The following is a 22,848-nucleotide window of genomic DNA, read 5'->3' as shown; positions in this document are numbered from 1 at the left end:
GGTAAAAAAGTCAGGTCCCGATGGTTCCAGAGAAAAGGCACAATGCCTACCCAACTAAGGGGAGAAATACCAGGCTTTGTGGTAAAAGATATTTGTTTCTCTTCTAAAGTAGCTATGATCTTTATGAAGAAGATGTCCTAGGCTTAAGTGAGGCTTAATTATGTGGTGTCTTTTCTGAACATAAAGTCCTATCTGTCTGTGTCAGCACATCCATTACATGGAGTCCTGGGGCCCAAGGTGTGAGTGGGCAGAACGCGGGTCTCGCATAGTTGTAATCGGGTCTCGTGATTTTCCTCCGTTCAAATATTAGCGTTTGGGTTCATAACAGCTGCACATGTGAAAAATGATAATCATTTGAATCCAAGAGTAAAAGAAGGAAAACAGGAAACTCAAAATGACCTCTTGGGTTAGGTCATCTAAAAATAAATAGGAGTGGCTTATTAGAATCCAAGTGCTTTCCCGATAAAGAATGATTCATTAAATGTTTGATATGCTGCTATATTAATTCAATTGAATCTATGAATTGATTCGATCAGAATGAATCATGTCCTCTATTTTATTTCATTGCCTTGACACAATATACGGAAGATCATGTGACACTCCTGTATCCCTATGACTTTTGATTTCCACATGGAAATTAATTCAAGACTGCTGCTGGTTCAGAAAACATTTTCATACATAATATTTCCCAGCCCTTAACTTCTCTGAGCTAAATTACTTGGCAACCAAAGAGTATTCTTTAAACTTTTAGAATGTTAGAAAATTTCTTGCTTGTATCATAAGGAAATCACTTTGGGGAAAAGGATTTATAGATAGCTACTTTGTTCCACTTCATGTGATCCCTAATCAGAACACCAGGTGAACGGGTTTTATTGTGACGTAAGTCTGGGGGATGCGTCACTTCTCCACAGGAGAATTTCAGATTGTGCCGTATATTTCTCGACATAAAATCTGGGGATCGTTCAGGTCTGGCACTTTTCTTTATGCCGAAATCATATGCAGCCATATTATCTTATTCCTGGCAGTCCAAGTAAGTTACTATATGCGAGCTGTGAAATAGCACTGTGTAGGAATAGATGATACAACTTGATTTTGCATCCTATTAAATAGCAGTAGAAAAAAATCAAGTATCAGTCAGCACTGTGTAAGAATTCTGAAAGAAAATGCGGTGAATGCTGTCATCGAGTGCCATTCCTGGAGATGAGGGCACCAGGGAGCATGTGATCCCAAGAAAGGGCCACCTCCAGAGGATTGCGTGAGCCACAACACAGCTTTTGGCCTGCGTGCTGAGAGTGTTGAGACACGATCCAAGTGTAATGAGGAGGGGGCAGCTTAATGGTGTGTTTAAACAGATCGCCACTCCGCAATGTAAAACGTGAACTCGGGGTGGGGAGAGACAATGGTGGAGGAAGGAAGCCTGGTTCCAGAGGTAGCATCACTTCTGGAGAGGACAAGGTCCAGGATGGGGCAGAGGGATGGGTGACAAAGGCGGCATGCAGAATTAAGTAAGAGGAGAGGAGAAGGTAAAGGAGATGTGAGGACGGAGAATCAGACGGGTCATTTAAGCAGGCATCTGAGCCACCCAGGATGACGGTAGATTGGGGGTCTCACCGTGAGTCAAAATCAGTGACAATAAAGAAAAGCAATGAGCAGGAGCCATGGGGGACCTTGCAGTAGCAGGTTTCTGGCACGCAGTGGGCGGGAGATGACCTGCGAGTTGCAGTAGGGAGCAAAGAGGATGGCGCGCCACCTCCTGACCCTGTAGTTCGTGGGAAGAGAGAGTAGACAGTCGCTACTAATGAGGACAGCAGGGGAAGCAGTCTCCTTGGCGAACACACGCCATAGATAAGAGTCTGATTCACTTTGTCTCTGGTCCCAGAACACTGAGTCTTCGGTAATATCCTTAGGGCTTTGAAAACCTATTATCAACTTGATTAGCCATGGTTATCACAGCGCCTCTAGGTTCTTTTTTCTCTGCAACAGAAGAGCTTTGAACACACAGACGAGCATGTGTGCCTGACACTTTATTTACACATAAAGGAGGGTTCTGCTCAAAAGACTTGTAATAAATCCTCAATTTCACAATAGCCATATTTGTGAAAAACGATAATATTCAAGGAATCCTGCCTAGAATTTTACAGAGAATAGATTCTGCAGCACAAAAGTTTAGAGCATTAGAGATGTCTCCTTGCTGAAGCTCGTAAGAGCCCTCAGGAGAAAGCAACAAGAAATTAGAGACCTATCAACTCTATCACTGAAAAAACACACTCAACCAGGAAAGAAAGGCTATTAGAAATAAGAATCTATTGTAGTTGGCTACATCTCTTGAATGGAAATGAAAGAGAAATAAAAGTTGGCAGCAAATGACTCCATGTATTCCTCCGATTTAATTTGTATGCAATTATTCTGATTTACAAGTAGAGTGACAGACTTTCAGATATTAAAATGACAGATTCCGAAGGAAACCATTTTTCTTCTTTTTTTTTTTTTTTCTCCAGGGATAGTAGAAATCTTTAAACAAGTCTGATTGGTTTTCCCTGTATAGAAAACATGGCTAGGAGAGGAGTCAATAGTCCCCATCTCATATTAAATCCCGCTGTGAGTACACCTACACGAACGGACAATGTCACCTGACACATTTATCAATGTCCTTTTTGCTGTTATTATCCCCTAACAGGTTTTGTATATTCCGTGTAGCTGTTCGCCTTACCATCCACATATTTCTAGATTGTCTCTGACCTTTTTGAAGTAAGACTATTTGATTATTCCCAGAGACAAGGCACCGCTGGTTTACACATAAGTCCCAAAGCACACAGCAGGTGGGCTGGCGTGGTCCCCTTTCATTTTTAATTTTGCTAGTCGTGGAAGTGGCCTTTTACCTGTAGTGAGTATTGGATCTTGCTACATTGTCCACATCGATCACTCAAACAAATGTCTAAATTATTTTTTTGTATTATTTCTGCCACCTAGTTTGTTGATGAATGGTAGACGCCCTCTGAAAATTCCAAAATTCTGAACCAAAATTCTGAACTTTTTATTTTCTACTTCAAAATAAATTGCATGTTTTAATAGAACCAGAGGTGCAGACTTTTCAAGTTCCATTTCTGCTTTTAATGTAGACTTGGCCATTGGCTCAGCGATGTTGAAAATGTCGCCATGGATCAAAGAAGGAACCCTTTTAAGGCCTCTTTCCACCTGATTTAATGTTAGTCTTTTCTTTCAAAGAACAAACAGCTTTAGAATTGTTTTCCCTTGATCATTCTGGTTTTATTCATAGGGGTTATAAAAACAAGGGAGAGGCTAGACTCCAATTTGCTCCTTCCAGAGACCAAATTTTGAATCTAAAAGACATAATTCGTTTAATTCTTAATGCTTTCCAGCATGAATCTAAATAATCGCCAATAAAATGCATGGTCCTATGGATCCATATACTTACAATGTATGTGTAACGAATTACTAGAGATATGGAGAGCAACTCGATGTACATCTTCAAATAAAGCCATAGATTTCTGCACTATGCTCCTTTCCTGAAATTGTCCTTACTAGAGGATTTAACAAATCGTATCCTGCGCCCATCACTGGATGTTGAGTGGTGACAGTCCACTTCCACGTGTGGCCACCAGAATGGCTTGAGTACAGGTTACGAGAGTGACATGACAGCCCCAACCCGGCTGTCATGCGGGGATAAGGTACACAAAGGAAAAAGAGCAGACTTCTTCCCAAGTTGCCCCTGTCTCACAGGTTTCACGGGCTGGCTCTTTCACTAGGAACCTCAGAGAGCATCCACTTAACCTTATGTCAGTCTTCGCTTCATGCATCTCTATTCTGGCACGTGATAGACAGTATCACACTTATTTATACACCTGACTCTGTGCTTCCCCATCCTACCCCACTCTCGGAACCTTTCGAGAGCAGAGATTGGACCTACCTTCTGTAAGCTTTGTACTCTCCAGTGTGTAAGTTGACACGGCGCATCATAGCTATTCCGTAAGTGGCTGTTGAATGGATGGAGAAGTGACTTGTAAGCTTTGGGGGCTCCTGAGACATATAAATTGAAGACTAACAGTTGTAAAACTGTGTACGCATGAGGATAAAATATTACCTACATTCTATCAAAACATCACAGCTCTCTATAAAGTTATTTCCTTTAAAACATACTTGAGCTACGTGGAGAAAAAACTAGAGGCCTAGATTTCTAAAACCTGTGTTCTTTATACATACTAGCTTTCTTTATCGAAATAGAATCTTTGGCCACTCCTGATAAACACGAAAGTCATCCTATATTTAGACTGATCAATAAATTCTTCTGAAAACAGCCATTTGAGTATGTCTGCCCTGAGGTCTGAAACATGAGTGAGTCTTCGCTGGGCCAGTCTTTCTTGAAAACGAACGTTTGTTTTCCATTCCAGAATTCGTCCCGCAGGCATTTGGAATGCCCTTATCCCAAGTCATTGCAAACGACCGGGCCTATAAACTCAAGCAAGACCTGCAGCGCGATGAGCAGAAGGACGCATCTGATTTTGTGGCTTCCCTCCTCCCGTTTGGAAATAAAAGACAAAACAAAGAACTGTCGAGCAGTAACTCATCTCTCAGCTCCACCTCGGAAACGCCAAATGAGTCGACGTCCCCAAACACCCCGGAACCGGCTCCTCGGGCCAGGAGGAGGGTGAGTTGGCCAGTGTTTTCCCCGTTGCCGGTGCTAGGACAACTGGAAAAGTGGCAGGTTATTTTTTAAGTCTTTGCTCATGTGAAAACCGAGAATGTCGTTTGTGTCCAAGTATCTGTCGACAACCCCATTCAGAGAGATTTTGCACTGGCCATATGGCACCTGGCACACCCTCAAAGCCTTCCCCTGATGCCTCTCAAAGCCATTGGGGGCCCCTCCTCGGTTATCCATATGCTCATGATATCCTGAACATTCTGCGACATCGCCATTGATCCTGCTCTATTGCAATCTTCCGTTGTCTTAGCAGACTTTCCCACGAGACCGTGAGGCTTAAGGACAGGGCCAGATGTTTTTGTTAATCTCTTTGTCTCCAGCTGAGAACCATGCCTGGCCCAGTGAATTCATAAACAACGAGATTTTTTTCCTTATCACTGGAAATTCTTTTTCTCAAACACAACTCTCGCTCTCTCTCTCTCTCTCTGTACACACACACACACACACACACACACACGTATGTAAATATCATCTTTCAAATCAACACTGTAACAATAGGGTACCATTTGTCAAGTGAGTGCTTTGTTCTAAGCACTGTGCTATTATTTGACACTTCAAATTTCACATTTCAGGCAAACTGGTTGGTGACTGGCTGAGTCAGTCGATAAACATCTCTAAAATGTCCTAGGTCACTGGGAGATCTTCTCTCCTTTTCCTCTCAGCTGGTGGCATCAAATCTTTGTCACCTCCAGCCATTGACTCACCGGTGCCCTAGTTAAAACCCCAGACAAACTTCTCACTTAAAATCTTTATTTCTCAATCAGCCCCCAACATCCAGCACCTGTCCAGGATAGAGAGCTGCTTGAGCCACTGCTGTTTTTCAAGGCTTCGGCTATGTTTAAAGATAAAGAAATGACAGCATTGTGGGATATTTGAATTAACATGATAGAATCGTCCTTCCAATCCCGTCATTCTCTCAAACTGTGTCTACAAACCCATATGTGGCAGTAACACCAAAGCTCTATGTCAGGGCTTTCTGGGGCTCTAGGGCCAGGCAGTCAGCCTCCCAAAACGCCCTCTCCTCTGTCCAGGCCGTGCTGCGATGCCAGCAGCCACCTTCTTCCTCTACGCTTTATCAGAGGATGGGTGGCTCTCCGGACGTGGTCGGCGCCCTGTTCTCTTCCCCTCGGCCTTTACTGTTCCTCGCATGCCGGCCCTCCCTCTACCTGCCAGCACCGCATCGCTTTGCTGAAGGCTCTCTCTGCTGGCCAGAGGAGCCCTCATGCAGATGACAGGCTGCAAGCACTGAGGCGTTAAGGTCACCTCCCTGCCCCTACCAGAAGCTGTCCTTAGCCAATGACTCTTGAGACTTGGGGTATAAGTACCCCAGCGCCCTGACACCTTAGCAGGGATAGCTCTGAGGTGTTCGGCCTACACCGTCTCCCACGGGTCCCCATACGCTGGGCTTTAGCTGCCCATAGTGGTCATAGGCTTGGCGACGCTCCCTTTGGTGGCTCTTTTCCCTTCCCTTTCTCGTTTCCCCCATTGCCCCGCACCTGTCTCCTGGGACCGCTTCCCGCTAAAGTCCTTTGTGCTGCTTCTGAGGGAAACCAAGAAGAATGTCCTATGGAATCTTCCTATTAAAAAAAAATCTACTTCCTAGAGTCGTTTTTTTTTTTTGTTTTGTTTTGTTTTTTGTTTTTTTGTTTGTTTGTTTGTTTTAGATTTTTTATTCACGAGCCTTCTCTGACTTTACCTCGTCCATTGAGTACGTGATTTTCGTCTCATTTCAAGGAACGAAGCGGTTGGGTCAAAATGTTTTAAATATGTGTTTGCCATCTCTTGTCTTTCATTTGGAAAATGTTATCTATTGCTGCCATTACCTTACCCTACACTGTGGAGGTTTTCTAACTGTTCAAAAGGTGTTAATTTTTTCCCTTTTAATATACAAACAGTACAATTAAATCAAGCAGCATTATTTCAAGTGTGATAAATAATCATAGGCAAAAGTATTTTTCAGATGGCATCTATGGAAAGCCATTGTTATTTTCTCCCTCTTCACTCTTTGTTTACGTCTACATGTAATTTGCAGGGCGCGATGTCTGTGGATTCTATCACAGACCTTGATGACAATCAGTCTCGACTGCTAGAAGCTTTACAACTCTCCTTGCCTGCTGAGGCTCAAAATAAAAAAGAAAAAGCCAGAGATAAGAAACTCAGTCTGAATCCTATTTACAGACAGGTCCCCAGGCTGGTGGACAGCTGCTGTCAACATCTAGAAAAACATGGTAAGCAGACTTATCTGTCGGTGAGCACGTACTAAACACTTTCATTGATTTGGGCATCATTCATTTAAGCACTCATTTTCATTCTGTGTTCATTCGATCGAACTCTGGGCCAAAGTTTTCTTTGTGAAGATAGCTGAATGTTTGCTTAAGAGATTACCGGGCTGACCAAGATTTGGGGGGAGAAGAAATCCACTTGATGACATCAGATTGCTGAGACCCCAAGAGTCCTCAGAGGTGACCCTAGAGGTCAAGCAGTTTAGGGGAAAGCAAGACCTTTGGACTGGGTCTGTCCCCAGAGCCCCCATCAAACAGAGCAGAGCCACTTTTATCTTTTTTGTACTTTAAAGTTACACATAAGGCTTTCTTCAAAACATAAGATTCCAGCTTCCTCTTTTTAAAAAAAAAAAAAAAGATTTGAAAACTATGTCTTAAGTGAATAGAAAATCCATAGTTTTTTTAAATACATAGTTTTTGACAACAGGTTTCTATATAGCTATTTGCGTTTTTGCAGAAAGATGTCCACTTAAAATTTCTTCATGATGACCCTTTTAACTACTCACTTCCAGTTAATATGTTGACTTAAAAATACTGTACAGTTATTTTTAAACGTTACTGAAATTTAGACTTGGCTCATCAAACCGCCATTTTCATAATGTAAATTTGTGTGCTGCAGTGTTAGGGTATGTTTTATGGACATGAGAAAAGTCTCTTAACTGCTTCTTTACCATATAAATAATATGCTCATTGTAATAAAGAAATAAAAGAAGCAGAGAGCAAAGAAAGTTCAGAGGCTATTATGTAGATGTAAATACTGTCAACATTCTCATTTATTTCTAATAAAAATGGAACTTTATTAAAAATTAAGGGTCTATCTAAATCTCTTAATCAACTCACTATATATGGAAATCACTTAAGAAAATATGGGTGACTTAATATGCTTTGAAATTTTGTTCATACAAAATTTTAACATATATGTGTGCACGTGTGTGTGTGTGTGTTTGTGTGTATCCGTCTCTTCTTGGAAGGTTAACCGGAGGTCAAGGTAAAGGTCTTAGTTATTCTGAATTCTCAACAGTTAGTATCATAACACAACGTAGATGTTCAATAAATATTGTTTGAGCAGAATTGGTTTTAAAAATAGCTTAGCAACTAAAGAGTTCAGAACTTCGAATATATAAATTCAGCTTCAGTTTCACTGTGAGGTAGAAAAAGAGCCACATACTTTTGTAATTATAATTTTTTTCCTATAAAGTATGTAGGGAGTGAACTGTAAGCATTTTAAAGAATTCAAAACAAGAAAATTCTACTCCAGCCATACAAAAATCCAGTGCTAGGTTGAGAAACTGCTTTGGTAAAAGAAAACTTGGTATGTCTTTTTATTTTCTGTTTGGAAATAAATTTCCTTTAAGTTTATTAAAAAAAAACAAACAACAACAAACGGCAGTTCATTTCCTTTTTTTGGAATATAGTGCAGTTTTTTTAGGGCTTCAAGGAAAGAAGGTAACCTGGGTTGTCTCTCAAGGCTTTGACATTCTATTCCGGGTTTTCAGGTCATTTAAACCAAATAGCTCCAGAAAAATAAGAGACACGTTCAAAATCAAACAGATATCAACTTGGTCACTGTAAACCAATAAATAAAAAGCAAACTTTGAAAAACAATTCTTTTATAAGACTTTATTTGCCAGTTTTTGAAATGGGTAGCAAATAGTTTGATTCACTTTAGCCTTATAAATATTTATCAAAGATCTTTTCATTCTCGTCAAAATTGGTCTCGGACAATGATCTAGGTTCCATCTCTGTTTGCGTACATTGCTCTTCTCCACTTATTTTTCACCCATAGAAATGCTTTCTATATTATTAGGTTAAATTCCGTAAGCTTTCCAATTTCTAAGAAGCACACATCAAAAAAAAAAATAACCTAGACAACATCACAAAGAGTCAGTCAAATGTCTGAGATTTAGGCTGAGTTCGGGGTCGGGCCTCCTGCTTATTATGCTTGTCCTTATTATTTGAAATCCCTAATTCGCTCTGGGTCTAGTTTTCATTTCAGTTTCTGATGAAAAGAAGAGAAATGTGATCACGTCGATTTCTAGGACAGGACGCAGCAAAGTCGCGTTTCTTTCCCAGATCTATGCCTTTTTTTTTTTTTTAATGTATACTTGTTTTTATCACTGACTGTCTTAAGTCAAGGTTACTGAATGCCTAGACAGACTGTTTCTTCTCTTTGAGGAAGATCACTGTAAGACTTATGTCAGAGAACAGCGTTGCCTGTCCGAAGGCTGTCATTTGCTCTACCTAAAAAAAGTAAAGAAGTAATTATAAAAACTTAAAATGAATTATCATCAATTGAGATATATAGGAATTATAGTAATTGATCACTAACTATTTTTTAAATCACAGTCATTTCTCCCAAACAGAAATGCACTATAATTGAGTACATAGAAATGGGCATTTTGGAACAACCTGGAGGAATCCAGCCAAATGAAGAGCCCCACCTGTGTATAAAATGCCCTTTTGTGACATCTCACCTATGTAGAAATGTCAGCTATTTGGAAACAATCAGAAAATAAGAAAATAAATGTGGCCCAAATTAAAATTGCCAAGACCTACTATTAAATTAAAATTTTTCTATTTTGCACAAAGAAGCCTCACTCAGTTAAGTGAGATCCTATTTCTCTTTATATAATAGTCGATGCCAGGTATGATCCTGAGTTATTTTATCTGTATTAACTGAATTGTTGTATAATTTTTGAGGCGGATACTTATTATGCTCATTTTGCAGGTAAAGAAGTATAATTATGGATTTGATTCTAATAGCTTGATTACCCTGTTTTCAAGCTCCCAGAGAGGTAGAAATAGTAAATTAGGCTGGGGGTTAGACTCAGTTATGGGGCAAATGTTATAAGTGGTATCCTGAATTTCCAGAGTAATTTGAGAGAATCATGGTTAGAGGCTACTTAATTTGGTGCTCTGCTCTTGGGTAGGACTTTGCTTTGTATCTGTTTCCAAAAGACATCTGTACCCTTCTTGTTTCTACCATTGATACATTTGCCCCATAACTAAATGGAGAGATCTACAACAGGAAACGTATGCTTTTTCCTCCTCGGATCAATTCCAAGGCTAAAATGCAGAGAGGATGCGCTCAGCAACTAAAAGGCGCATCAACCTATCACAGTTTCTGAACCTTCTGTGAACGTTGATTGGAAATGTAATGATTTTAAAGAACTTCTTAGTTTTAAGATACCTCATTTTTTTAGTGCAGAATCTCTCAACCTCAGTGCTACTGACATTTTGGGCTGGTTAACCTTTTGTATGCATCGACCCTATAATCTCACTTCTAGGACGTGATCCTAAGAAAATCAGAAATGTGAACTAGAACCTATGTACAGAGTTGTTCATGATAGGGTCATTGAGAATACAGAACCAGTCCAAGTGTGTCTGGGGGAACTCTATGCCACTCATAGGGGAATATGAAGTGAGTCGTGGCACATTCATACAATAGACTCTTTTGCATTCATCTTAAATGACATTTACAAGGACTTTTTTACTGGCATAAAAATTCTTATGGCGTTTAACATTTTTTCTCTCTCTCTGTATCTATTTATCTGTACACACACACACACATATACATAGTCGAGCTCAGACTATGTGTGTGTATATATGTGTGTGTGTCTATATGTGTGTGTGTGTGTGTGTGTATGTATATATAATTAGAGAGAGAGAGAGAGAAAAGACTGGATAGAAATAAACCAAAATATTTCTACATCAGGTACATGTTTTAATTATGATCAGTTAAATAAGAAATACCTATTTTAAAAATTGACAAAGAGCTAAAAATTCATATAAATTTCATATTGAAGTAATTATTCTGAATGAGAGAACTCGTTATGTTATTTTTCTCATATGGAGGTGTGGGAATACGTAATGTCACACGAAAAATTTTTCATCAGAAATGCGCAATGTAAAACAACCCGGTGCTTCTAGGGCTAAGCTGTGGGTCCCTGGAGAAATCATGGGGGCCACACGCGCATCCACACGTGCTCTCAAGTTGCTGTTGCTCTGTGTGTCGCAGTAGAGTGCCGGCCTTCTGTTCTATTTCTGTTTTGATTTCCTCCTGAGTTTTAAGCCATAAAACAAGACTATTGATTTTGTTTGCTTATTTGCAGGCCTCCAGACAGTGGGGATATTCCGAGTTGGAAGCTCAAAAAAGAGAGTGAGACAAGTAAGTAAAAAGTGAAGATTATATTGTCTGTTTCACTTGACTTTCAATTGAATTACCTCGTGCCAAGTTCAAGCTTACGCACATTCATTTCAGAATATCTTTTCTGAGTCCTCCAGCCAATTTAGTATAATTGAGTCCCAAGAGGTAAAAGGCAGCAACTCAGAAGCCCAGAAAGGTTGCAATGGAGTTAGGTTCAAACGCTCGAAAGCAAACGTCCAGACGTGTCCTTGGCATGGACAGCCAAACAAAACTAATTTATAAATGACTTTCTGAAACTGTAAAAACAGGAGGTTCAGAGAGTACCTAATTAGTAAGTGATAAGAAATAGAAAACAGTTGTTAGCAGCCATTTTCACTAAAATGCAATGTGAATAATGCCATTAATATTATCTTCGTGTAAGATGCTATGTTTATAGCTTTACTTTCTCCAAAATAAATAATTTTTATGAAGTGTCCGTGGAACCATTGATCCCCAATTCATTTTTCACGTAGGGACTGTGCCCTTGGACTCCTTCAGCACCATGTGACATTCTTGCGACAGAAGTTTGATGTTAGAGCTTCAGGAATAGGTTCCTGTGATCAGGCAGGTGCCTGTGTTCATGATGGCTTCATAAAAAGGAGACTGTCCTTTGAGAGAAGAACTCATTTGTTGGCTAAAAGAAAATTAAAATGTTATTTTCCTTTTGTCGATTCCAACAGAAAGAAATAAGAAAGTCAACAACTCAAAAATGAAGCCAAATCAAAATAATTTTTAGTTGGATGAAGCTGAAGAAATGACATTTGTTCATACTATTGAAACTAACTGAAATCTGTCTCTTTTTTTGTCAAAATAAGAGGGGCTTTTGAAGGAAGTATGTTTTCTGTTTGGTTTGTTGGTCGATTTTTTAATTTTTAACAGTCATGCAAAAGACTATTGAACTCTAACATTTCACAACAGGACTCAGGAAGAAAGACAGTTTAGTAACATTTCTTAAGCCTCTCACCTTTGCGGAATTGCAGAATATTTTCACAAACATTATCTCATTGAATCTGCCCACCAGCTGTGAGAGTAGCTCCTTTCAACCATTTCTTTAGAGGATTAGAGAGATTAAGAACCTTAAGATCACTCAATTTAGCCAGTGTTAGGCTCGAGATGAGTGTTAAGTTCAGGATCATGCAATTTAGACCATGCTCTTTCCATGGTCCATTCTTTCTGCATATGTGTGTGCTCAGAAAAGACACGTGTGTGTATGAATGATCACAGACAGAAGTAGTAGCACCAGTGGAAGGCCGAGGAGTTGCCTGGAATCGATGAGTGATCCAGGGGCAATCACGGGCCTTCTCATCACATGGACAGGTGGCGAGCGTCAGAAATTACTTCTCTGTCATATCTGGATCCACTGAAGGAAAACCTTCGCATGGAGATTATCTAATAAAAATATGATTGGTTCTTATTTAGACTTAGATTTTAAGTATGAAATATGCTCTAACTCACCATGTTATCTTGCTATATCCCTTCCTAGCACCCTACACTTTTCTTTCAGAATAATTGCCACAATATTGGGAGTTAATTTATCATTTGTCGCCGATACGTAAGAGGTTGAGCTGTCAGCGATAAAGTCGGATGCAGAGTTATGACTCCGTTTTTCTTGCTCTTGTGTTTTCCTGTTGCTATAAATGTTAATAAACCTAGTGTAATGATTCGAGGCAGAGAATCCTCCTGGGAACTGTTAATAAGGCTGCTTTGACAAATCGAAGGCAGCTTTTATTTAGTTATCGTCATCTTTCAAGTCTTAGTCATGAGTGCCTCATCGGGGTTTTTAATTTCATTGCCTGCAGAAAACTCTTTTTGCTTTCTTGTTGAGTATTTCTCTAAAATGTCAAAATTCCAACGTGGTAGGGTGGCTGACATGCAAAACTGCTCTATAATAGATTAATTCCTCCCTCCCACATTTACAGTTGAGCTAACCCCTTAGCTCTTCCTCCCAACCTTCTGGATGTCATTATCAACCCCTTCTGCTTGCATTATTGACAGTTAAACCACAGATACTTTTATTCAATTGCGTGTGTGTGTGTGTGTGTATTCATGGCCAGGTTGCATACACTCTGTACATCAAGGCAACACATTGTTTCCTTCTCCTCTTTGGGTCTGTGTGACCTTAATACCAGATGCCACAAGTCACCGCCCTTCTGTTGCTGGGCACTGAACGTAGAGGTATGGTGTTATGACATTGCCAGTTGAACTATTATTTTTCCAGTTACGTGAGGAATTCGACCGCGGGGTTGATGTCTCTCTGGAGGAAGAGCACAGCGTTCATGACGTGGCTGCCTTGTTGAAGGAGTTCCTGAGGGACATGCCAGACCCCCTTCTCACCAGGGAGCTGTACACGGCTTTCATCAACACTCTCTGTGCGTACTCCGGCCATTAGCAGGGACGTGACCCTGAGTTACCACCATGTCCAGCGCCCCCATCAAAACTTCATGCTTGTGCTTCCCATTAAGGGCTTTGTCCTTCTTTATTGGTCTCTAATGAGTGGGCTACTTGGGGCATTTTCTAAAATTTACCCTGGGGAGAATTAGCATGAAGAAAGTTGCAATAGGACAAATGGAAGTAGCCAAGAAGAATTTGGGATGCTTTCAGATGACCCTAGAATAGTACAAAGTGCCACACGTTAATGCTTTGAAGTAACAGCAAGAGTTCGCATTGAGCCTGTGACTAAAAATGAGTTTGCGTTTCTGGTACAAGGAAGGAGGGAGTCACAGGAACCCAGAGTGAGAAAAGGGGGGCAGGTAACATTCCATCAAAGCAGGATGGCATGGCCCAGTGCCAAGACTTTCACTATGGCTGCTTCAGGTCTATAGACACACATGCCATGGAGAGGATGAGGGCGGGGGGCGGGGGGAGGAAGAGGCCGGAGCTATGTCAGCCTCCAGACAGTTCTTCCTCCAATGCTACAATTCGAATCAGGTTACAGGAGAGAGAGGAGACACCATCATACCGTGTCTCGGCTATTGACAACAAAAAGTCTATCCCTTGTGTATTGCTCAACAGAAAAGAGCCTGAAATCTGGTTTTTCAAAATTCAAATTGCAAAATGTTTACCACTTCTCAGTCCTTGTTTGTAAATATTTACCAAAGATGAAAGACTGTAGTCCGTAAGGTGAATGATGAGTAATGCCAGGGCGAGGAGGGAGAAGAAAGGAAGAGGAATGAGGCTACCTCTTTAATCCGGACTATAACGCTTGCCCTAGATGTTATATTTCTCCAGGTCTATTTCACCTTTCTATCCTTCATAGAACCTTGCTATTCAATTGCTGAGTCAATGGGAGAGTGAATGAAGGAATGAAAAGTCACTTGCTCTGATAACCCATTCTGAGGACGGTTGAGAGGGGGCCTCTCCTCTGAGCCTGAATGGCGCAAGTTTCCCCATTTACTTAGAGCGCCTCTTTTTGCCTCGCTCAGTGCTGCAGCCAGAGGAACAGCTGGGCACCTTGCAGCTCCTCATCTACCTTCTACCTCCCTGCAACTGCGATACGCTCCACCGCCTCCTGCAGTTCCTCGCCATTGTCGCCAGGCACGCCAATGACAACATCAGCAAAGACGGGCAAGAGGTATGCACCCCTCTGCTGCTGCAGATGCTCTCACTTTGACTTCTTCCTGTTTTCAAAGAGCATTCCGTCAATTTGGTCAAATGTTTCACCTGGAAGAAATGGCATCTCTCCTTTCCCCATCTTCCTGTCTATGTAGGAAGAACTAATGCCAGGTTCGCTCTAGAGGGACAGTTCCTAAAAGCACACAGGCCACTAACCTCCTATGTTTCAAGGATGCTTCTAAAGGAAGCTGTCATTTTCCACGGTGATGCTCTATCAAATTTCCATTTGTGTGAAGAAAACAATGAGCTACAGAGTACTTACGGTCATGAAAAAAACGGAGTAATGGAGATGGGGGGAGATTGCTGTCCTTGTCACTAATTTGATCTGCCTCTTTAACCTGGAGCCAAAATGTGATGTCACCTCTTTATTCTTCTGGTTTGTTCTTGGAGCTCCTGTCTACCCTCAAGCTAGACCTCTGGGATCTTCCTTTCAAGAAATCCTTTCTCACCTTAACCCCTACCCCCCAAATAGGGACCGCTCAATGCATTGGAAGGTCAGTCCTGCTTCCAGATCAGGTGTAGAGGGAACTAGAAGGTCTCATCTGCCGAACATTGCCAGGCATCTTGATGCCACATGATGTCAACCGTGGTGTGTCCATTAACGAGGTTCTTGCTGGACCTGGTCCCCATCAGGCCCTACTGCGGCTGTCCCATCTGAGTTCTTAAGCTCTGGTTCACTTTGGTCGTGGTCACGCACTTCAAGGTGATTTTAGGTGTCACCCTTGGACAAGTGAGAGGCTGGCATCGATTTTAGGTGCCCCTTTAGCAAGTAACCTCTTTAATCTTTACCTTAACAAGAGACCCATTTCTCTTTCTGATACAATGCAGTCATACTTCTCCTTGACCTTGGATCTCCCAGGAGATCTTCGACCTTTTAATAAGCTAACACGCACTGTAAATCATCAAGAAAGAGCCAAAGGCATTCCAAACTTAACCGCAAACTTATTTTAAAAAAAAAAAATCCTTATTAAGCAAAAGTCAGCTCTATCGTGGATTCAATCTATGCTTGCCAAATTTCTTTTCCAAAAGTCCTGGTTGTGTATAATTTTTTTTTTTTTACTTTAATCCAGAAAGGCAATTCCGCATTTCTTTTCCTCCCTGTCAGTATGAGAATGGAACGTTCCTGAGTTAGCCCTTCATCTCCATAGCAGTTATAATTAGTGAAACTTCTGCTGGCTTCAGGTTTTGTAACATGGCACTGACGGCTTATTTCAGCAGACACAGCTCTTTGATGGATACGCTGTAATTCTCATAATTGTTAAGTAGTTATATTACCCACCTGGGTGTCATCCTTTATCGATGTAGATATAATAGAAGCTGTCGAATCACCTGCCTAATCATTGGGTAAAGACAGAGCCCTGTCTGTGTTTCTAGGTATTTCAGTTGCTTCTCTGGCGTTTCTTAAGTACTATGTGAGAAGGAAAAAGTCGGGTCTTAGGCAATTAAGAAGGCATTGAGGAGAGCACAGAGTCCAACTGAACTCAGTCGTGCTTTTTTTAGAATCATTTTCAGACACACTCTTTCAGTCCCAATACTGAACAGGACTCCCTCGCCTCTGCCGAAGAGAAGGAGATATTCCTGGATAGGTACCTACACAACTGAGCGTGCCGAAATACTGATCATCATTGGTGCGTGTTCTACCAAGTGCCAGTCAGTCCTCCATTACACAAGAGAGGTATCATTGTCCCCTTGTTTCAGAGGTGGAAAGTGAGGGCTAGAGGGGTTAAATCATGTACCCAGTATCCCACAGGGAGCATCCATTTGCGATCATGCAAGTCGTGTATTTGTGCATTTCACAACTCCGGTGGAGGCGCTGTGTACATCATAGTCACTGTAGATGTACCGAGATATGAGGACAGTATCCCAGTGAGTGGAAGGCAGTAAAATATCTTGAGGAAGGGGCTCCTTTTTCTAATTCACACAAAATTGTCGTGTTGGATACTGGTTAGGTCGGTCCTGTGACTACTAAACTTCCAGTTGTGCCTCAAACGCAAACCAATCTAACTTACTAAGAATGGAAATATAGAATAGGAAGTAGAAAGGATCTACTAGTCTAGTTTAGGTTTTAATTGAGGGTTTCCCAGCCTCCATATGATTGACATTTGAGACTGGGTGATTCTTTGTCCTGGGAGCTGCCCTGTGCACTGTGGGATGTGCAGCTGCGGCATCCTTGGCCGCTACTCACTTGATGCCAGTAGCAGCTCCTCCCACAACCCTAGTTGCAACAACCAAAAGTGCCTCTTGACATTGCCAAGTATCCTGTGGGGGTGACAGAGGCGGGGCAGAGTCACCTCTGATTGAGAGCACTTGGTAGCTTTATAACTCAATATCTATGTGTCTTTGGAGAGCTCTATTAACCTTCCTAAACTTGAGTTTCTTTATCTGAACTTCGGGAATACGAATTCTTCAACTGGCACTGTGCAATGGTTGGGAAGATTAGTTACTATATGGAGCATGAAAATATCCTGGTAACAGCAAAGTCATACAGGGTAGCGAGAGATTACAAGGGTTTCTAGACAGTCTTGACCTAAACCTTGAATCAGAATGAAGGATTAGTAACCAAAAATTAAAGCAGCCAGAGAAATATGAGGAGAGTATTGCTCCTGTGAAATGGTTAAAAATTACAGGAAAGCAAGTAGCCCATGCGGCCATCTTGGACTGGAGTAAAGGCCATGGAGTGAGAATTACTGATGAGGTATGAGGGGAAATCGGGCCATGTTCATAGAGTAATGAACGCCTGATTCTTTTAGGTTCTGAATCTTCGGAAGGACTCCACTAAGGTGATATAACCCGTGTTGTAGATTGCTAAGAGACAGGGAAGGAGGGAGTTAGGAAGCTTTTTTTATAAATATGGAAAATAGCAATTGACATTTAAAATGTTTCCATGTAAGAATGGCCTTGCTGTTTGAACCACATATGTCCTGGGCACCTACCCCAAGTTCCTCTAAACCAGTGAGCGTTGTTCAGGAATTTTCTAAGTACCGATCCTCGGATGCTGTGGCATCTAGGAGGTAAAGGCAGCAAAAACACAAGGTGAATGTAGAATCGGGGAACACAGTACAGAGGAGTGAGGAACGTGGGCCAGAAAAGTCCGGAATGGCTTCGTGGAGGAGACTGAATTTAACCTACACATCAACGGGTGTGTAGGGATTGAGCGAATGGGCACGTTAGGGATCGAATAAGCAGACTGCGTCAGCATTGCATAGGGATGAGAATCAGCTCTAAACCCCTTCTGATGCAACTTAAGAGTAGAGGGAGAGGAATGAGAGAAGGGTACTTTTCTCAGTTGGTTTGGCATGAGCAGGTAGAGAGAGAATACAGAACAGGCAGTCTGGACTGAGGCAAAAAATTGTAAAATACGATGAAGAAACGAAGCAGTTTTCAGGTTTTTGTTTTACCTTTTGTTAGTTCGTGTTAGATGCGTTATCTGTTTGGGGGGTAGTTGCCATGGATTGGAACATGGGAGAAAACTGAATCAGAGTGTCGAGAAGTTTGGAGCGTCACAAAGGCTCTGCCAGCACCTTGCTACATAACCTTGTATTTATAAAATAGAGGAAGAGGAAGGAAAAGAGGCGGGGCGGGGGAGGCCTGAGCTTCCTCCTTTATAAAACGAACATAATATTTCCTTTCTGATAGCTGCTTAAAACTCGATGCATTATTAACTAATGGGATGTTAAAGGAGTCTAAAGGAAGAGTGAGAAAAATCATTGACTAGTCAATCAATCAGTGCCTATCTTGGGAAAAGTAGCGGTATTTTATCAAATCATGCTGTTTTTCTGTCTTGTGTTTGTTTTGTTTTATTCCATTTTGTCTAGTCTGCTATTTGCTTTGCTCCTTATGGGGGGAAAAGAAATTGCCAAAGTAAGAAAGATGTCATTTCTTCTAGAAAGAACATTGCAGGAACATAATTAAAACCTCTTGAGTGGTGGCTTTTTCAGGTGGTCCGAGAACCCTCTGGCATTACGTGGAAAATGTGGTGTGAATATGCACTTTTTGGTGAAAGAGTCTGTAGCTGGCCTTTAGTTTGCAGAGAGCCTGTGAGGCAGAAAAAAAGTTAGAAGCACCCAGTAGAGGCGGGATCGCTGACCTTGGGGAAGTTCACGCCTCCAAGACGTGGGAGGTTGCGTTTGGGAACGAAGCGCGACAAGTGCCTTGCTCTCCTCACCCCTGTCCTGGCCTCACTTTGGAACCAGTTGTCGTGTTTCCCCATGCTCTGACAGGGTCTGCCACTCAAGAGCGAACAGTGGGAGGTGCAGGGTGCTGATGAAGAGCGTGCGGCCGCCTGAAGCCAGGCCGCCAGCTTCGCTTCTCGGTTCCATCGCCTTCTGACTCTGGGCTCTAGATGTCACCTCCCTGTCTGTAAAAAAAAAAAAAGGGTGACAGCAGCAGCTGCTTCATGAGTTTATAGTGCAAAAGAATTAAAACAGCCTGTGGAAAGCCCTTAGCCTAGTGCCTGTACATGCTAAACTTTTAACAAATGTGAGCTATTCGTATTAGGTTCAGAAATGGTCTAGAATGCTTATTTAGTAGAGATAGAACGTGTCCTTGAATTAGCTGGCTAATAATGAAATAATGAACCGATCCCAAGTGTACCTTTCTTTCCCCAGACATAGTCATATACATGCTGAGACATGGGGATCAAGGGTGAAAGCTGTCGTGAACAAGTCTCCAATTTGAAAAACAGTCAAACAAAAACAAAAAACAGCGTTAACAAACCACAGCAGCGTGGTCTGCAGCTGGGATCTCTGTGCAATTTTACAGACAGATCGAATTGCATTCCCCGAGTAGCAACAGAAGACGAGAGCGGAAAGAGAGTTCTGGGTCATCCTTACACTGAACAGTCTTTTAAAAGAAAACAGAATCTTCTATTCGTTAATGTTCAAAAAATGAGAAAACCTTCATGGGCGGATTTGAAAATGGCACATGTGTAATTTTAACCTTAGCCCCAAATTTGCAGGAATGAAAAATAAAATGAGAACTTGTCAAGTTTTATATCAATGAAATAAAATAGAGATAAAAAATAATAATCAAACAGTCATACGTAAAGGGCACTTCCTTGAAAACTCCATGTTAACTGCATGAAATGGTTTTACTCATGGCAAAGCAGAAAACAGCCTCACATTTTAAAAATAACGACCCCTCAAAAAAATTTTTAAATCATTTCTTGAATTAAAAAAATAATTAATTAAAAATAAAATGAAGTCAATAAAAAATAAAAATAAAAAAATAACTATCAATGAAAATAACGGCCCCCATGTGCCATGCTGGGGCTGCAGGGCCAGGGAGCCACCAGCTCAAGGCTCCGCAGGACGAGGGTGGGACTCTGGAAGCTTCGCCTGGGCTGTGAGTTAGGACTGTTGAATTCCATGTCGTGCACCCAGGCACCTCTCAAAGCTGTGCAGATCTTAGGCAAAGGATCCGCACTACACAGCCACGGTCCCCATATTTATCCAGGATTTCCTAGATTTTCAACAGCAACAAGAGGAATACAAATTTGCCTACAACCGTGGTTCTCAACGAGGGGCAATTTTACCCCACAGGGGATATGTGGCAATGACTGTCACCTGGCCTTTGCGTGCCTTTCCTGCAGAACCCTCTGACACACCGAGCTTCCTAGGGGACCTTAAGGCAGTGGTCTCCAACCTTTTGGCACCAGGGACCGGTGCTCCTGTGAGAATCTAACGCCTGAGGATGTGAGGCGGGGCCGAGGCGGTGATGCTGGTGCTGGGGGGCGGCTGCAGGTACAGACGAAGCTGCACGCGCCTGCCGCTCACCTCCTGCTGTGCGGTCCGGCTCCTCACGGGCCACTCACCGGTACCGGTCCATGGCTTGGGACTTGGAGAGCCCTGCCTTAATGTATGTTACGTGTGTCTGTCTTTACATTTGGAGTTCTCTCCACTGTGAAATTGCCTTCTACCTCAGCTCCTCTGCTTTTCAGCTTAGCAAACTCTATTCTTCCTTCAAGGGTTCGTGCAAATATTGCCGCTTCTTTGGAAAGTCCCTTGGGCCTCCAGAGTTGACAGCTTCATATTTTATATTCACTACTTATAATCGATAAGTTTATTTACTCTCTAGAGTGTGAATCCTTTAAAATAAGGACGTATTATGATCATTGTTGGGAAAAACAATTTTTTTCCTGTATGGTTCCATTCATATAAAATTTTAAAAAGCAAAACTAATCTATGACAATAAAGATCAGAATAGTGGTTGCCTCTTGGAAGAGTCTATAACTTATATCTATGCACTTATTAAATATAAATTATACCTGAATAAAAAAAAAGAAAAGAAGATGTCTATTGTTTTCTTCTTCCCAGATGAATAACTCATTATTTATTTACCCATTTTTTTTCACTGCCCTGCTTCTTTCGAAAAAGATTTGAGGTAACTTACAGAGATGTATTGTGTTGAACTGTATTTATAAGTGAAGAAATCTGGGTGGTACTAAAATGAGGCCACAAAATAAGATGAAGTCAGACGTGAGGGTAGTCCTTGGCCTTAATGTCAGGAGGTCCTGTGCGCTTCCTAGGGGCGAACTGTGGTTAGAATCCATGAAAAATGCCTATGATGGGTGCTGAGTGGATGGAGTCATAGAATAATGTTGGATTGACGGATGAAGAAATAGATGAATGGATGGTTGGTTGGATGGATGGATAATTTGATGGATGGTCAGTTGGATGGATGGATAAATGGGTGGATGGACATCAATATTTTTTGAAATCAGACAGAATAGACATTTTATAGAGTACCAGTTTCACAATAAATGACTTAGACATGTAAAAGTTTACTCACTATGCTGTTGAAATGACCGCAGCACAAAGAGTTTCAATCTAAGAGATGAAGCAAAAGGAAAATGATGGTGGCCCTCTTGGGTACTGCCAGAGATCATGGCGTCCTTACAGGAAAAAAAAATGAAAGAGAAAAAGGTTCCATCGATTACTAGACCACTCGGCATTTCGAAAAGCAAAAATAACAATAAATCTTATATCCTCCACTCCTATAGGTCACTGGGAACAAAATGACATCTCTGAACTTGGCCACCATATTTGGACCCAACCTGCTGCACAAGCAGAAGCTATCGGACAAAGAATTCTCGGTGCAGAGTTCAGCCCGCGCTGAGGAGAGCACAGCCATCATCGCTGTGGTGCAGAAAATGATTGAAAACTATGAAGCCCTGTTCATGGTAGGTGGCCCTTCTTTGGCAGGCATCTCAGTAGATTGCCTATCGATTGATGGCCTTTTAGTGGCATAATGAAACTCACGCACACTGCCCTCTGTTCTACAGTGCTGGTCATTGAATTCACCGGAAGCCAGTCAGTTTCAACAGGAGTAGAAAGTTACAACCTATGATACCACTCTAAGTTTGTGATCCTGTGTTTAAACAAATACGTTCAAATCATAAATTTTATTTTGTTGTCCTCTAAACATTGGTCACGTTTTAGAGTCATTTAACTATTCATATAGCATTGCCTTTGCTGAAAATCTTGATGAAATCCTTTCTTGGGAATTCTATCTGACCCTCTTGAATTCATATATTCATAACCATCCTTCAGAGATGGCACCTCCTCCGAGATCAATACTGGCATCTTCCCTCCTCCACGAAGCTTCACCTATCTTTCCCGTGTCCTTCCCATGTCACTTTCTCATGTCATTTCTGTTCCTTGAACCCCATTATCATTCTTACTGATGTTTATCTCAACATCGCACTGTAGTCATTTCTCACTATTTCCCCTAGTACATTATAAACACATTTAAAACATGGGCTGTGCCCTCGTTATCTCTTCTCTGTATCCTCTGTACACTTTCGAGACGCCCTTCGTCTGGCAGGCACTCAGTAAATATTTTTTTGATTTGTATTGAATTACCGGTTCCTGTTTTCCTTCAAAAAACTGCATCGCTTGCTCCAACTTCCCTTGAAACATTAGAACAAATGCCAACTCTCTTCTATTTCTGTTCACCACTCATATTGCTTGTCAAAATTTACAGGAAATTCCTCCATGTTTCTTTTCTCATTTCTCTTGTGGCAATGTGCAAATGCTCCCCATAAATCT

At 41.5% G+C, this 22,848-nt stretch overlaps 1 protein-coding gene across 2 annotated transcripts in view; it reads left to right on the top strand.

Moving 5' to 3' along the window:
- ARHGAP6 (Rho GTPase activating protein 6) overlaps positions 1-22,848 on the top strand; it is a 436,053-nt gene that overhangs the window by 380,348 nt on the left and 32,857 nt on the right. For both annotated transcript variants that reach the window (XM_036226473.1, XM_016131718.2), the window contains exons 4-9: positions 4,410-4,666; positions 6,753-6,948; positions 11,115-11,170; positions 13,407-13,557; positions 14,611-14,759; positions 21,801-21,980. In XM_036226473.1, the coding sequence (XP_036082366.1) occupies positions 4,410-4,666; positions 6,753-6,948; positions 11,115-11,170; positions 13,407-13,557; positions 14,611-14,759; positions 21,801-21,980 (989 nt within the window). The remainder of the gene's footprint in view (positions 1-4,409; positions 4,667-6,752; positions 6,949-11,114; positions 11,171-13,406; positions 13,558-14,610; positions 14,760-21,800; positions 21,981-22,848) is intronic.

This window comes from Rousettus aegyptiacus, unplaced genomic scaffold (genome assembly GCF_014176215.1).
Source record: "Rousettus aegyptiacus isolate mRouAeg1 unplaced genomic scaffold, mRouAeg1.p scaffold_m13_p_9, whole genome shotgun sequence".
NCBI lineage: Eukaryota > Metazoa > Chordata > Mammalia > Chiroptera > Pteropodidae > Rousettus > Rousettus aegyptiacus.
The sequence above is the reverse complement of the archived record's forward strand: the minus strand, read 5'-3'. Positions and strand labels throughout refer to the sequence as shown.